At 42.0% G+C, this 14226-nt stretch overlaps 1 protein-coding gene across 2 annotated transcripts; it reads right to left on the bottom strand.

Annotated features, from left to right (window-relative positions):
- Positions 1-3821: 3821 nt before the first annotated feature.
- On the bottom strand, positions 3822-14217 carry ankrd33aa (ankyrin repeat domain 33Aa). Of its 2 annotated transcripts, none has more exons than XM_084069408.1 (5): positions 13804-14217; positions 11024-11385; positions 9505-9634; positions 8662-8802; positions 3822-5661 (listed from the first exon to the last, which is right to left on the bottom strand). In XM_084069408.1, the coding sequence occupies exons 2-5, from the start codon at positions 11279-11281 to the stop codon at positions 4844-4846; spliced, it is 1347 nt and encodes a 448-aa protein (XP_083925534.1). In that variant the 5' UTR covers positions 11282-11385; positions 13804-14217; the 3' UTR covers positions 3822-4843. The 2 variants fall into 2 exon arrangements, with proteins under 2 accessions (XP_083925534.1, XP_083925535.1); XM_084069409.1 differs by having other exon boundaries at positions 11024-11362.
- Between the last annotated feature and the right edge of the window lie 9 nt (positions 14218-14226).

The following is a 14226-nucleotide window of genomic DNA, read 5'->3' as shown; positions in this document are numbered from 1 at the left end:
CTGTCTAAAATAAAGTATTCAATCAATCAATCAATCAATCAATCAATCAAACCCTTCAATGTACTCCATATACTGTCTCTAAAGGTATGTTTTTAACAATGTACTGCTGGGTTCTTGTAGCACCGTCTCCTCCAATTGCCTGTCAGAATGTGGACAATGGCTAAAAGGAGGCTGACCTGTACTTGCCATGTCCACAGGGAATGGATCAGAACACTGTTCCCAGAACATGACGCCTCTCCACAACGTTGGACAGACACCCAGACAACAGACAACTGTGCGATGATGGAGGATGACATAGATCTGTGGTCAGTGATACTCAAATGCTGTGTCTCTCTCTCTCCCCTTTAGTACCGTTCAGTGCATTAACAATGCATTGTCCCTTCTATTTAAATGGTGCAAATCGTGTCTGTCGGGCGGAAACCTCATACGTCCAAAACTGTTATTTTTCAGGATTCAAATTCAAAAATTGCAAAAGTTGCGCCACGTTTTGAGCTTGCGGATCTGCTACTTTTGATGCTTTTGTGTGGCGCTGTAGTATAGGCTACTGTATGATAAAGTAGGGCATACATATTTTTACGAAAAAAACACAAAAAGCTTAAATATGGAGATAAGAGGTTTCTGCCCGACGGCAACAAAATATGGTTTCTGTCTGTTACCCCGCCAGAGAGATTTCTTCTTTGTCAAAATTCACCAGAGACTGAGCGTGATGTCCTCATGTCTGTCAGTGGTATAAAATCCCCCTCCTTGTTCTCATGGGCTTGTAATCTCTGCTCTTGGCCTGTGGGTGCAAAGACACAGCTGGGAGTTTTCACATCAGCTCTCTTGTGGAGAAGAGAGTTCATTTTTGTTTTTTCTTGATCAGCATTTAAATTCCTCTCCTCAGTAATCTGTGACTTAAACAGCAGTTTCTTCTCAGTGTTCTTTCAGCAGCACCAGCCTAATCGCTTTAAGGCTTTTTTTCCTCCCTCTCTTTTCTTCTGTTTATTGTGTAATCAAACAGAGGAAGGGGAATGCTGATGCGGGTAAATGCTGTTTCAATGAAGCCATCATTTGGCATTTATTATTCAAAAGTTCAACAAAATATTGATAAAGAAAGAGAACCCTTGTTTAGTATGAATTCCAAACCATTACTTTAACCACGTGAGCCCTAGTGTCGTGTTCCTATTCTGGGGTGAACACAAAGAAAAAACAGCAGAATCTACAAGCCCACAACATGTCGCAAGACAACGTGTTGTGAACTTGTAGATCGGCTATTTTCTGTGAAGAGATTTGGTGTAGACTGAGGGGGAAAAATAAGTATAGACCCCTGGGGGACTCCGGTCAACAACGGTTTAAGTGGTTATGTCATGCATACTAAGCAGTCTTAAAATGCATGGATATTTTAGGCACAGTGTACAGCGACAGTAAAAAGAAGGCAGTGATAGCAAGCAACATGCAACACCGTGTATTCTGCCAGCTTTGAGGATCTTGCCACCGGATTCAGGATGGGTGGGCACTAGAGACATCAGGGCACCTCGATGTAAAATTGGCTATTTTGTTAAATATTTGAAAAATGGTCTTAAGTAATGTAAAGTATACATGATGTGAACATGCAGGTACATCATTATCAGACTTCATTTTATCCTTCAAATGCTTGTTTATGCCCAAAAATTACTGGATATACAGATTTTTGTAGCAATTTGTAGCGTGTAGAAATATTAGACCTTAATTGTCAAATGTTTAAGCATGTTCTAATCATGTATACTTTACTTAAAAACATTTTCCAAATTATATATTTTAACATTTTGGAAAGAATAGCCAATTTAACACATTGGTGCCTACCTTTCCTGTTACCGTAGTCTGAAGAAGAGCAATGTGCTTGAAATATTAGTTGATCTGCAGTGTTGCGTACATCTTATCTCTGCCACAGTCCTAGACCTACCCTTAAAGAACAGGACAGCAGATAATTTTAAATGCTGGAAACCCAAATAATGTGGAAAAACAGTACCTATATTTTTATTCTCATAAACAATAAATGTTATATATACATTTTGGAAAGCTGTGTTTGAACAGCTAAATCTCTCTGCCCCCAAAGTTCAGAAAACGTTCAGTGAATAACATTTTGTTATGTCAGGTGTGGAAGGAGGGTGTGACACGTGACAGTCTACCCTGGTAAACTCACACAAGCTCTGTATAAACAAATACAAGAATACTTCTATTAATATACATTCAGTTTCACAGTTAACAGTTGAGGGGCTTCTAGTGCATTCTAAGTATAGCTCTCAACTCTCCTCTCTCTCTCCCTCACTGAGCGAGTGAGACTATGAACGGCGATTTGCACTGACATCGTCAGACACGTTCTCTATTTTGTATCCGTGCTGACGTCGGGCATGTTCATATTTGCGCATATCTGGTGCCCGCCACAGACACCATCACAACTTAAATGTTATTGTAGATATTATAGAAAGTACATCTAATACACTATAATATAACTGGCTACTTCCTCCACTTGTGATGTCATGATTCTTGATTGAGTACATGCACTTAGTTACTTTCCACCACTGGTTGAAAGGTAAGCATCCAGTCTAATGTAGAATGAGGATGTGAGTTTACCCTCTCTGAGGCCTCTCAATCATGAGTTACAGTAGCATGTCCCATCATTGACCTTTTTTAGGGATTGTTTTGAAGAGTGTTTATATTGGCATTGACTTTATAAAGACAAGTTCCTCTCCTTGAAACAAAGGGAAGTGAAATACTAAAAACCTATTATTCATAATAAGCTGAACATGAACGAGCTTAGAGGTTGTCAGGCATTTTCTGTCTTTTACATGTGTATTGTGTACCATAAGAGGGATACATTTCCCACTGGCAATTTGAACGAGCTTAGAGGTTGTCAGGCATTTTCTGTCTTTTACATGTGTATTGTGTACCATAAGAGGGATACATTACCCACTGGCAATTTGATATTTAAATGACAGTCTTTAAAATGCAAGAACAGCTTTTCATGATAATTATTTATTTAATATTTGCATTAGATAATCCAGTCTTGTAATCCAGTCTTGAGAGTCTATCCCCGTTTCGCAGTGCGATCCATCTTCCACCCTGGAAGATGGATTGCTGAGGTGGAGCGCAACACCTACCATCAGCTCTCAGTACTACTTACCGCATGACTTGCCACACCCAAGCCGTGCTACTCATTCGCTGACTTGGCGCTCGAACCCATGACGTTGTGGTCAAGAGGCGAGTGCTCTACCGGCTGAGCTACTATTCGTAACATTCTCATCAAAGTATCCCTCTACAATCCTCATTCCTGTCCTCAGTCATATAGTTCTGACACATTGATGTCTCTTCTTCTCTTATGACCTCAGGTGAAATAACTCATTATGTAAGGACACTGTGCGTTGGCTTAAGAGATTAAGCTATGGTCATTAGCCCTCCCATGTCATACTTCAAGTACTCTTTACAACCTCCACTAAGAAGCTCAGCTGTAACTTTTTCATGGAAGAAGATCTACAGTATCAAGGTTACATAAAACTGTTGTTCTCAACCTGTGGGTCGGGACCGATTTTGGGGGGCGGGGTGAAAGACAGTGAAGTGACAATTTAAGGACTTTTAAGACCTTTTTAATACCTAAAAAGAAAAGACCATTCCTGCATCAAAAATAATCAACAAACTATACTATAAACACTGGTCAAACATTGGCCAAATTGTCAAATTATAAGAAAGAAGCAAAAATATGTCAAACTAAATGTAATGCCTCAACTCCTACAATTCCAAGTGCTTGTCAGGGTGGGGGGTCCCCAGTTCAAATATGATTATTTCAGGGGGCCGTGGCCTGAAAAGCTTTAGAATCATTGACATAAAAGACAAAAAGCACCATAAGCCACATCGACTGTAGTTAGGAAAATGGTTAATTTATTTTATACTATACTTCTAATCCATTTAATGTTTTCATGTAAGATATTTAAAATATCTTGGATTAACATTTGAATATTAATCATTCTAATTATTCATGACTAGATGATTCCTATGAATGTCACTTTCACAGTGTGCACAAGGCAAACTGCACAGCAGAAGAACCTTTTTTGCATAGTTGGATGCTCAATTTCTGGTTTTACAGCATCTTGACACTTGAGTGTCCTGTAACCAAGTTCGTCCTGAGCAAGTTGAGGTTGCATTATATACCATTATATACTGTAGTGCAAATGTATCTGAGCCTCACTGAGGTAAAAAAAGAAAACGGCTGCTGCCAAAACGCCAGTTCACCGTTTTGAGTGATAATAGATCATCCTTTATCAGTTTGTAGAATTTGGAGGTAGTTTGCCTCCATTCCTGGAATCTAAGTTATTCACTAAATGTCATTACTCATAAGAAATCAACTATTTATGGGTATTGATTAGGTTTCATTGCCTAAGAACATACCATAATGGCACTCTACTGGAAAATTGTGTAGAATTCATGGTCTCTGAAACATTGTCTTTCCACAAAATATTCCCTGGTGTCCACTTTGAACAATTTCCCTTTTTGACATAATTTAATCTACAAATCCACAATTGGAGAACATCCACAAGAGACATCCCAATAGATCCCCAAAACCCAAATAATTGTTCATTCAGATGGCCTTGTCTTGGCTTTCTGAAGATGCTGGAAAAATAGCATAGCATTCCCAGTGAAGTTCAAGCCATCACAGTTTCGTTCTTTGTATCCCAGAGTCCTAATCCATTTATTCGTCTCAGATGTCGGAGGCTCATCTTCAGAAATGTTATTAGAGAGCCAGATACATCCATAAGAGGGCATAAGCCAGGCATACACAACATATTGTTGTGTATGCCTGGCATCTCCCATAATCTATGTAAATGGCCACCTACTTTTTCTTACTTGTCTTTTTCTTAGCCTCCTGTAATTTCTTCTCCTGCTCTTCCTTTTCCTGTTCCAGCTTCTTCTTCTCCTTCTTCTTCTCCTGCTTTTCCGCCTTATACTTCCAGATGGGAGGCTCCAGGTAGCCCTTTTGCTTCTTCTTCTTCTTCTTTTTCTCCTTCTTCGGCGTTGGCTCCGTAGCCTTTGTCAACTCGATCTTGGGGATACGGCTGGCGGGGAAGACGCTGTTATTCCGGGACATGAAGCCCCCTCCGGGAGCCACGCTTTCCCTTCGCTCCTGCGGCCGGCAGCAGGAGATCAGGGACACGGAGGCGGTCGATACCCCCGAGGGGCTGGCCGCGCTGACGGAGCCATTACCGTGGCTCACGGAACTCTCCTCCAACTCCTTGGCGCTGTGCTTTGCCATTAGCTCGGGAACGGCCAGGCGTCGCTTGCCGATCTCCGGGGGGCTGGTCGGACAGAGCGGACGGCAGCCGGTGGCCACCAGGGGACTGTGGATGCTCGAGGTGATTTGTACCATGTGGTCCAACACACCGTTTTCTTCGGGGTCGGGATTTAACTTGAAGGAGAGCCTGTCTTTGATGCCCTGGGTGAGCTTCTGGGTGGCTGATTTGGTGGCAGTGGCTTTAGCGACCAGGTGCTTCAGATCGGGCCACTCTGGTACGTAGCTGTCGCAGTACTGCAGGGCGATAGGACGTGCCTGCAGGCGCCGCATCCTATTCAGAGTCTCATACCGTCCTACCTTAAGGCACCACTCCTTCAGGCCTCTCCCTCGGACGTGGTCCATTGCGTTTATGTCTGCACCTGGACATGAGATATGAAGAACAAAAGAGAAAATGAGGAATAAAAGAAGATTCCTTGATGTACTGTGACATAGTTAAATCTGAACTCAGTTCAATATATGACCATCATGTGGTTATTGTTGGAACGCATGAATAGCATGATGCCACTAGCCACTTAAAGCCTATATGCTTCGTTGACCGGTGTCCCCCAGGGGTCTATACTTTCCCCCCTACTTTTTTCCCATTACACTAAATCTTTTCACCTAAAATAGCGGATCTACATGACGTATTGTGTGCTTGTAGACCTGCTATCTTCACTGAATGTTCGCCCACCAGAATATGGATGCTAGGGTTCATGTGGTTATAGAGATTAATTCAAACCTTTCACAGCATAGTAAAATAGGATTGTTAAGTGGGTGAAAACAACATACTGAACCAGCCCAGACTATGTTCTGCTTTACAGTATGTGTTTGCTTGTAAATTGTTTAACTGAAGCGCTTATTGGATATATGGGACTCGATCATGTCTAATTCAGAGCTTTATTAACAATCAAGGCTCATGATATACTTAGGAAACAACTCACAAATCTATACACACAGCTTTTTAGCGGTGGCTTTACTGGCTTATAATGTGCAGATAATTACAATAATTTAGGCATTTAGCAGGCGCTCTTTCTTGAATACTATAGGACCACAATGGAAACGAGTCCCCAGAATCTTTTTGTGTTCTCCTTTTAGTCTAAGTGTTTTACTGTACCTCTGAGCTGTTTACATTTTTTGTAAGTATTCAATCAATCGATCAATCTTATTCAGAGCAACTTACAATAAGCAAGGTAATCACATACAAATAATGCAGAGAGACAGTGTAGTGAAACTAGGATCACAGCCAGGTAAACCAAGAACCTAGCATCAGTCTAAACGATATACTATACTATAGGATATCAGGTAAACAATTAACCTAGCATCTGTTTAGATAACAGGCTATCTAAATTATATCCTGAACATTGTGGTCAAGAAAAACAAGCCTAAATAACAAAAACATGAGAACGAATGTGTCTGCATGGTCGTCATATCTTGGTCAGTCGCCAGCATCAATCAAGCAGGGTTACAGGGAGAGTGAAGTGCTAAAGGCTGAGGTGGAGTCTGAAGAGACTCAGATTACGGCGGAGAATTGGGAGTGAGTTCTGACTGCAATGGAGAGTTTGTTCCACAGTTTGGGAACCATGAGGGAGAAGTGTCTGGAACGTGTGGAGCGTTGTCCCGGGTGTTTTAGGGAAGGTTCAGACAGCTTCCCTGTGTTAGCTGATCTGAGGGAGGGGTTGTAGGGTTGGATAAGGCTTTGAAGGCATGGGAGTGCCATGCCTTTGGTTGCCTTGTAGGCCAGCATCAGTGTTTTGTACTTGGTGCGGGCAGCAACTGGGAGCCGATGGAGGAAGCGGAAAAGGGGGGAGATGGGGCTAGATTGCGGTGATGACCTGTTTGCAGTCGTAGTTTTAAAATTGAATACAAGCAGGAATAGGAAAGAGTGGATTTTGTCCATCGCTACCCTAAAAGCGACCCCATACAACTAACAGCAATGCTGCTAATCTCTCGAACCTGGACTGGGGCTAGATTAGCTTGAGGTCAGAAAAGGATAATGGCCACAGGTTTACACCTTGAAGTGCTAATTCATTCTTTAAAAAAAAAAAAGATAATTTAGCATTTTGCAACTTTTAGAATGAACTCTGTAGGTTCATGAACTGTCAGCCACCCTTGTCAACCCACAGTGAAATGAAAGCACACACTTTCAGTTTAATTCAGACTGAAAGTCACACTTCATGTATGCAATAACCCTGGGATGAGATCAGGTTAAATGGACCTATAAGGGTCCAATTAGTTACATATCAGATTTGGGCTGCCAGTCTGAACAGTGTCCTAGGGTGACCACCTTCAAACAGACCCATTGAGGGACAGACGTACCCGTTCCGCGGGACATCATGCACGCGCGCGAGGACCTCCCGTTCGAATTTTTTTTGCGCGGTTCTGGCCGGATTGGGTTCGTTTTTGGTTTCTTTATTTCGGTTTTAGGGTTAAGATTAGGGTTAGGTTAGGGTTATGTTATTTAATTCTTATTTTTGCCTGATTTTACCGATTTATTATCAAAAACAAAATCGTTTTTTGTTTTTTTTCATATCTTTGATTTTCGGGACATTGCTCTGCCTGTGCGGGACGCGGGACAGAGGGTCCAATTTCGGGACTGTCCCGCGAATTTCGGGACGGGTGGTCACCCTACAGTGTCCAGAATGCATCAGAAAAAGACTCGCTCTCTGCATAAACTATTAAGGAAGACTCCTTAGACAGAGATTATATAAAATGTATTTTTGTATGTATTTTATTTTAACATGCTCATAAAGTGCTCTGTGCTTAAAGTGAGGGGTGCAAAAAAAGTGCTCTGTGCTCTCTTTGAGCACAGAGCACTTTATGAGCATGTTAAAATAAAAGAAATACAATTTTCTTAGTCTCTGTCTAAAGAGTCTTCCTTAATAGTTGCAGAGAGGGAGTCTTTTTCTGACAGTTTTCTTGTATGTTTTTGAGACCACCGAACCCTGAACCCTGAACAAAGAAGGGCGCAGCAGTTGACCCTGTACCAGAATGTGTGAGACAAATGTTTAGAAATCAGATTTGAATTGGATTTCAAAACACTCCAATGTAGTTCAAATCTGATCCACACAATTCAGTGTCCATTTATGTTTTTGTTCTGTTCAGACTTGATAAGAAAACAATCTGATTGGGCTGGGTGGTGGCGTAGCCGTCCAGGCACCTAGCGTGACAGCGCGCGCCGTGGGTTCGAGTCCCGAGCCTGACAGCCTTTGCTGCATTTCACCCCCCATCTCTCTCTCTCTCTCCCCATTTCCTGTTAGACTACTGTCCTATAAATAAAGGCATAAAAGCCCAAAAATAAATCTTTAAAAAAACAAAGAAACAATCTGATTACAATCTAGTTGGACTGCCAGTCTGAACATGGTGACCTTGAGGCGACTTACCATGCATCACCAGAGCAGACACGCATTCTTCACGGCCCTGTAGCCCTGCCTTCATGAGTGCAGTGAACCCACGGGGATCTCTCACCTCCGTATCCACCTCAGGGTAGTAGTTGAGCAGGTAGTTTACAGTGGTGATGAAACCTGAGTTGGGGGAAAATTACGCATGAGCTTGGCTGACTGGAATTAGTTTGGCGAGCGAGAGATTATGTGGTTGATGTGTAGATCAGTCTTTCCCAAACAATGGATCGGAGACTCTGGACCCATTTTTGGGTTGTGGATCTGTTTTTATGCGTAGTTTCCTACTTTTTTTTCTTCATTATTTCAAAATATTAAAAAATCGCATATATTTTCAAAAGAATTTCAGAAAGAAAAAGAAATCCATAAATAAAAAGAAACTTAAGATATAGTGAAAATAGCTGACCTTTTAGATCAGATCATTTCACTATTAAGTAGTGCTTAAGTGGTTAATTCATAATAATGAATCATTTGGACCCAATGATGTAGATCAGGGGTCTTCAACAGGGGCTCAGAGTTACTACAGGGGGGCCGCCAAATCTTTGTGTGATAGGATTCTTTTTTACATTAACCACTTGAACCCTAGCATCCCATTTCTGAGGGGAACATGTACAAGATAGATTATCAAGCTTTTCGGGTTTAAGTGGTTAACTGTCTGAAAATACACATTAACATGAATCCAACACAACACTACACAATGATAGTGTTGTCAAACAAGTCTATGAAAAATATGAAAAGGTTTAATCTGCAACACAATTTTATAAAATAAGTGGGGGTCCATGCTTTATCTCGCAACATTGAAGACCCCTGATGTAGATTGTAACATACCAGCCTGGGCAGCGATCATCAAGGCAGTGTTGCCATCATTGTCCTGGTGGTTGACGTCTATAAATGGACACGTGTGAAGCCCACTGACGATGTCTATGAAGCCCTTGCTTACAGCCACCATCAGGCCATTCTGATGGAGAGACAGTTAGAAACAAAACAAGACTTCCATGAGGCTACAATGCACTGTTGTTATAGTGGATTCAAATAGACTGCATCTACTGACGTGGAAGAACACTTCGTAAAGGATTGTTTTTTTCTTTTTCCTATTTCTTTTACCAACAAATCGTAAACACGAAATTACTGAATATAAACTATGTAGTTTAACCAAATGATCACATTTCTCCGCAAGAGAACATTTATTGGCCCAAAACACATTTTAAAATACTACAGAACACAAAAATACTACAGAACGCAATAAAACGGAGCACAAAAATACTACAGAACACAAGCTTTAAACTACAACAACAACCCTTATTTCCATTTCTTGTCTGTTATTGTGGGGAAAGCTTTCGCTGAAAATAGCCGTCGTATAATAAGTTTGTCGATCTGCTATTTTCAGTGAACACTTTGCCCACAATATGGATGCAGGGGTTTAAGTGGTCAATATCCCTCAATTCACCCCCCCCCCCCTCTCTAAGGCCTATCTTGTTGTTTACATCTTCTAATAAATGGGTTGGGGGCGGGGGCGGGGGTGGGAATCAGGGAGAATGATGAGTCAGGTGTTTGTGGACAGGGGATCAGGCTGGGACCTGAACTCAGTCTGGTGCCCTCCAGTGGGGGAACCTAATAGTACACGCTGTCTCTCCCAGTTCCATTCCCTGCTGAAGTACAGTGCAGTACAGGCACCCTGACCAACTTGAAGGAGTTGCTAGTACAGCGACACGGACACAATCCCCGCAGGCTTCCCACTGAACACAGTTGATTGTGTTTGTTGGGGCGTCCGGCCAAGCCAGAGGCGCCGCGGGGGAGTATGGAGGCATAGGAGCACTTTAGCAGACGCCTCCCTCCTCTGGATGTCCAGAGATATGTCATTGTGACCTCCTATTTAAAAAAAAAAAAAAACTGGGGCTGGGGGCATTTTCTTAACCACTTAAGTCCTACAAACATCCTTGTTCGACATAGTCAAAATAACCCATCCACAAGCTCACAATATCACGATAGCATAGTAAGCTTGTAGAATAGTGAGATCTTTGCTATTTTCTTATTGAAATATTTTGAACAATTTTGACAATTCCTCCCAAAATAGGGAACACAGAGGTTAATGTGGTTAACATAGACTTTTAACGTCATTGTTAACTGTGATATTATCAAACATAAATATCAAACCTATCAGTCAACATTTCCCAAAAAGAAATGCATGCGTTTAATTCAGTCTGACCAGAAGCAGCAATAAAAAACATCCCCATTCCCCACCGACAATGACCAGAGGGGGGGATGTCAAAAGCAGAGGCTTTTGTGAGTCCAACCCTGGTGACCTCTGTAGTTGACTAAAATGTAGAATGACAGTCTAGTTTCTCACCCTGCCATTGATGTCCAGCTCCATGGCCTCTGCCCTGGTGACGCCTCTCTCCAGGACCGCGCGCAGGGTCCAGGCCTCGTTCCTGACACTGGCCTCGTACAGCGTTTTAGAGGTGCCCGCATCCTTCTCTAACCTTTCATAGTCGGGCAAAACGGAGTCTTCCGAAAGCAGGCTCCCTGATTCGGAGTCATCCAGCGAGATCTCGGAGTCGTCGGACGGGCCGGCGCCCAGTACGGGGTCATGGTGTGAGGCCGCCATGGGGCGCCCCCCCCTGGCCAGAGATCACACCTGCTGTGAGACAGGACTCCTCCTCGGCACCAACCACATCCTGCTGGCTCTCTGTAGAGACATGTGTGTCATCACTGACACAATATAATGAACAACGAAGAAAGCAGAGGTTTTACGTCACATTTCAGTCACATGAAACATCAGTCACAGAAAGTCATTTTTTAAAATAAAATAGACTATTTAGCTCTACAGTCAATTTTAGAAAAAAACTATTTTTCCTTTATCCTGAAAGAATATTGCCCTCATCTAGCCATAAGCAGGTAACCATCAAAGTAGCATACAGTGGCTGCCTCTGAGGTCAGCATTTTAAATAGACCAGATGAGCTGAGAAGGCCTGGTCCATAACCCATGATGACTAAAGAGGATGAGGAGTGTCACGTCAAGCCGCAGCCTACCTGTCAAAGGGGCTGATCTGAGCAACTCTATGATTGACAGGTTAGGTAAGCCCATTATACAACAGAGGGAGAGAAGAAGTGCACTCTACCTGAAGAATGGTTTTCATGATAACTGTAGCTCAGATTGAGATTTAAAAAATACATTTAAAACAAAATGATTTTTAAATGAGATTAGCAACACAGGGAGGAAAAGTTCAGTCTATGAAAATTCTGTGAATGAAGTGTTCCTCTGAGAAATGGCAGGGTGAGTGTAATGGGTCGAGAGAGGCCAGATGGTGCTGGTAGCACTGGGAGGCCAGGCTGGTGAGAGCATCTGTTGTGGTATTATTTTACCATAACACATTGGACTTCTTTGCAAGTCCACTGAAGTATCCAGTTGTGTGCAATTCACATGTTTGCATTGTCTGTGTATATATATATATATATATATATATATATATATATATATATATATATATATATATATATATATATATATATATATATATATATATATATATATATATATATATATATATATATATATATACAGCACAATGTATTATAAAATAGGACTTCAGCAAACATTTCAAGTTGCTTGAAACAGATTCTTAAAACCAGCAATGACATCTTTTACTAGGCTTGGATAAGAAAGGATGAATGTCGTGTTCCATTGAATGGCTAAATGTTGTGATTCTTGGTTTGATCTTATGCATCTCGGTCTCTGCAGACTGGAGAGAGACTTAAAAGCAGCAATGACATCTTTCACTAGGCTTGGACAAGAAAGGATGAATGTCGTGTTCCATTGAATGGCTAAATGTTGTGATTCTTGGTTTGATCTTATGCATCTCTGTCTCTGCAGACTGGAGAGAGACTTAAAAGCAGCAATGACATCTTTCACTAGGCTTGGACAAGAAAGGATGAATGTCGTGTTCCATTGAATGGCTAAATGTTGTGATTCTTGGTTTGATCTTATGCATCTCGGTCTTTGCAGACTGGAGAGAGACTGAAAGAAAGAAAGAGAGCATGCCTGTACGTTTGTTCTTGTTTGTTTGATGGTGTCTGTTACCATGTTGTGTGTGTGTGTTGTGTGTATGTTGTGTGTGTGTGTACAGTATGTGGAAAAATGTTCTCTAGCTGAGCAACATAAATAGATCAGTCCCGTGAGGGCATGAGGCCTATTTCACTACAACCTATCCCTTAACCACCACTCAGTGGACAAAGAACACACATAATCACGTTAATATGAATGTAATTTTGTCCAATCTGTGTGGTAGAGTATGTTACAGTAATACAATATAACGTATTCATTGGGGGTGGTTGTATTTAGTCTCCCTGCTCTTCTATTGAGACATTTAGATTGTGTCAAAGGTCATGTCTCACCTAGACACAGGACCTGACACGAATTTTGACCTCAAGGTCCAGATTAAATGTATCACCTGAGCAAGCAGGCAGGCTCACTCTATTAGCTCAATGGTAAAAATGTCAGCACAGCAGGAAACCGGGTTCAAATCACGGGTAGAAGAGGAAAGTTACATAGTGCAGCTTTACCAACCACTCGGTGGACAAAAAAACACACATAATCACATCACACATTGTTTAGAATTGGCTTAACCTCTATTAATTGCACACCTGCAATTCTTAACTACCTACATACCTATACCTAGAGTCATTTCAACTCTTGTGATTTAAATGCTCTACCCCTTTAATCCCACAAAGGCTGTGTTTTCATTCCAGCGTTATTGTTCCTTTCAGAAGAATGCAGATTGCTATCACACAAACTGCTGACCCCCCCCTCCACCCCCTTTCTCCTGTTGCACAAACATGCGAGACTCCTTCGCTTTAAGTCTGCCATTGTTCCGTACACTCCCACTGAGCAACATCAGACAACTAATCTGAGCTCAGGGCAACTTCCTCTCTGAACTCTGAAGTATCAAAAGTAAGCTCTTACTCTGTGCTGTATCTCTGAGGTGTGGGCCCAAGTTAAAGATTTAGAAACGGAACAGAATAATATGCAACCAGTGGTGCCACCAGCAAGACCACAGAATGAAATCTAAGTAAGTAAAGACTGTAACGTGTTATTAGAATTAAACACCACCCATGCCACCAGTGTCTCACCCTGGAAAAGTACGAGTGTAGTCAGGGGGTTGTCCTCTTCGCTCTTCCTCTTTCTTTCTTTCTTTCTTTTCTTTTTTTAAAAATCCCAGTCTAGGAGGTTAAAGCATCACTGTGTGATGGTTGGTGGTCATCCTCTCCTCTCCTGTGGGCTCGTAGTAGAAACTGGCCAGGTTTCCCAAGCTGATCCCCACTCTTGCTTGCCCCCTCCCTCCATTCTCTCCTCCTGGCCACTTAGGTTGCCAGATCGGCCCGCAATCCTCCCAGGTCCCAACATAGACGCTGGTTTCCTAAGTCAGGCAGCATGCTCTGTACCTCTCATCCCGATTACAGGAGATTTGAGGATTAAAGAGGTAGAAGCAGGCAGCAGCCAGCCTTGCACTCCTTGCAGTCTGTTGATTTAGTCTTTACTGATCTCTCTCTCTC

This window comes from Gymnoscopelus microlampas, assembly GCF_963454915.1.
Source record: "Gymnoscopelus microlampas genome assembly, chromosome: 10".
In the NCBI taxonomy this organism is placed as follows: domain Eukaryota; kingdom Metazoa; phylum Chordata; class Actinopteri; order Myctophiformes; family Myctophidae; genus Gymnoscopelus; species Gymnoscopelus microlampas.
The sequence above is the reverse complement of the archived record's forward strand: the minus strand, read 5'-3'. Positions and strand labels throughout refer to the sequence as shown.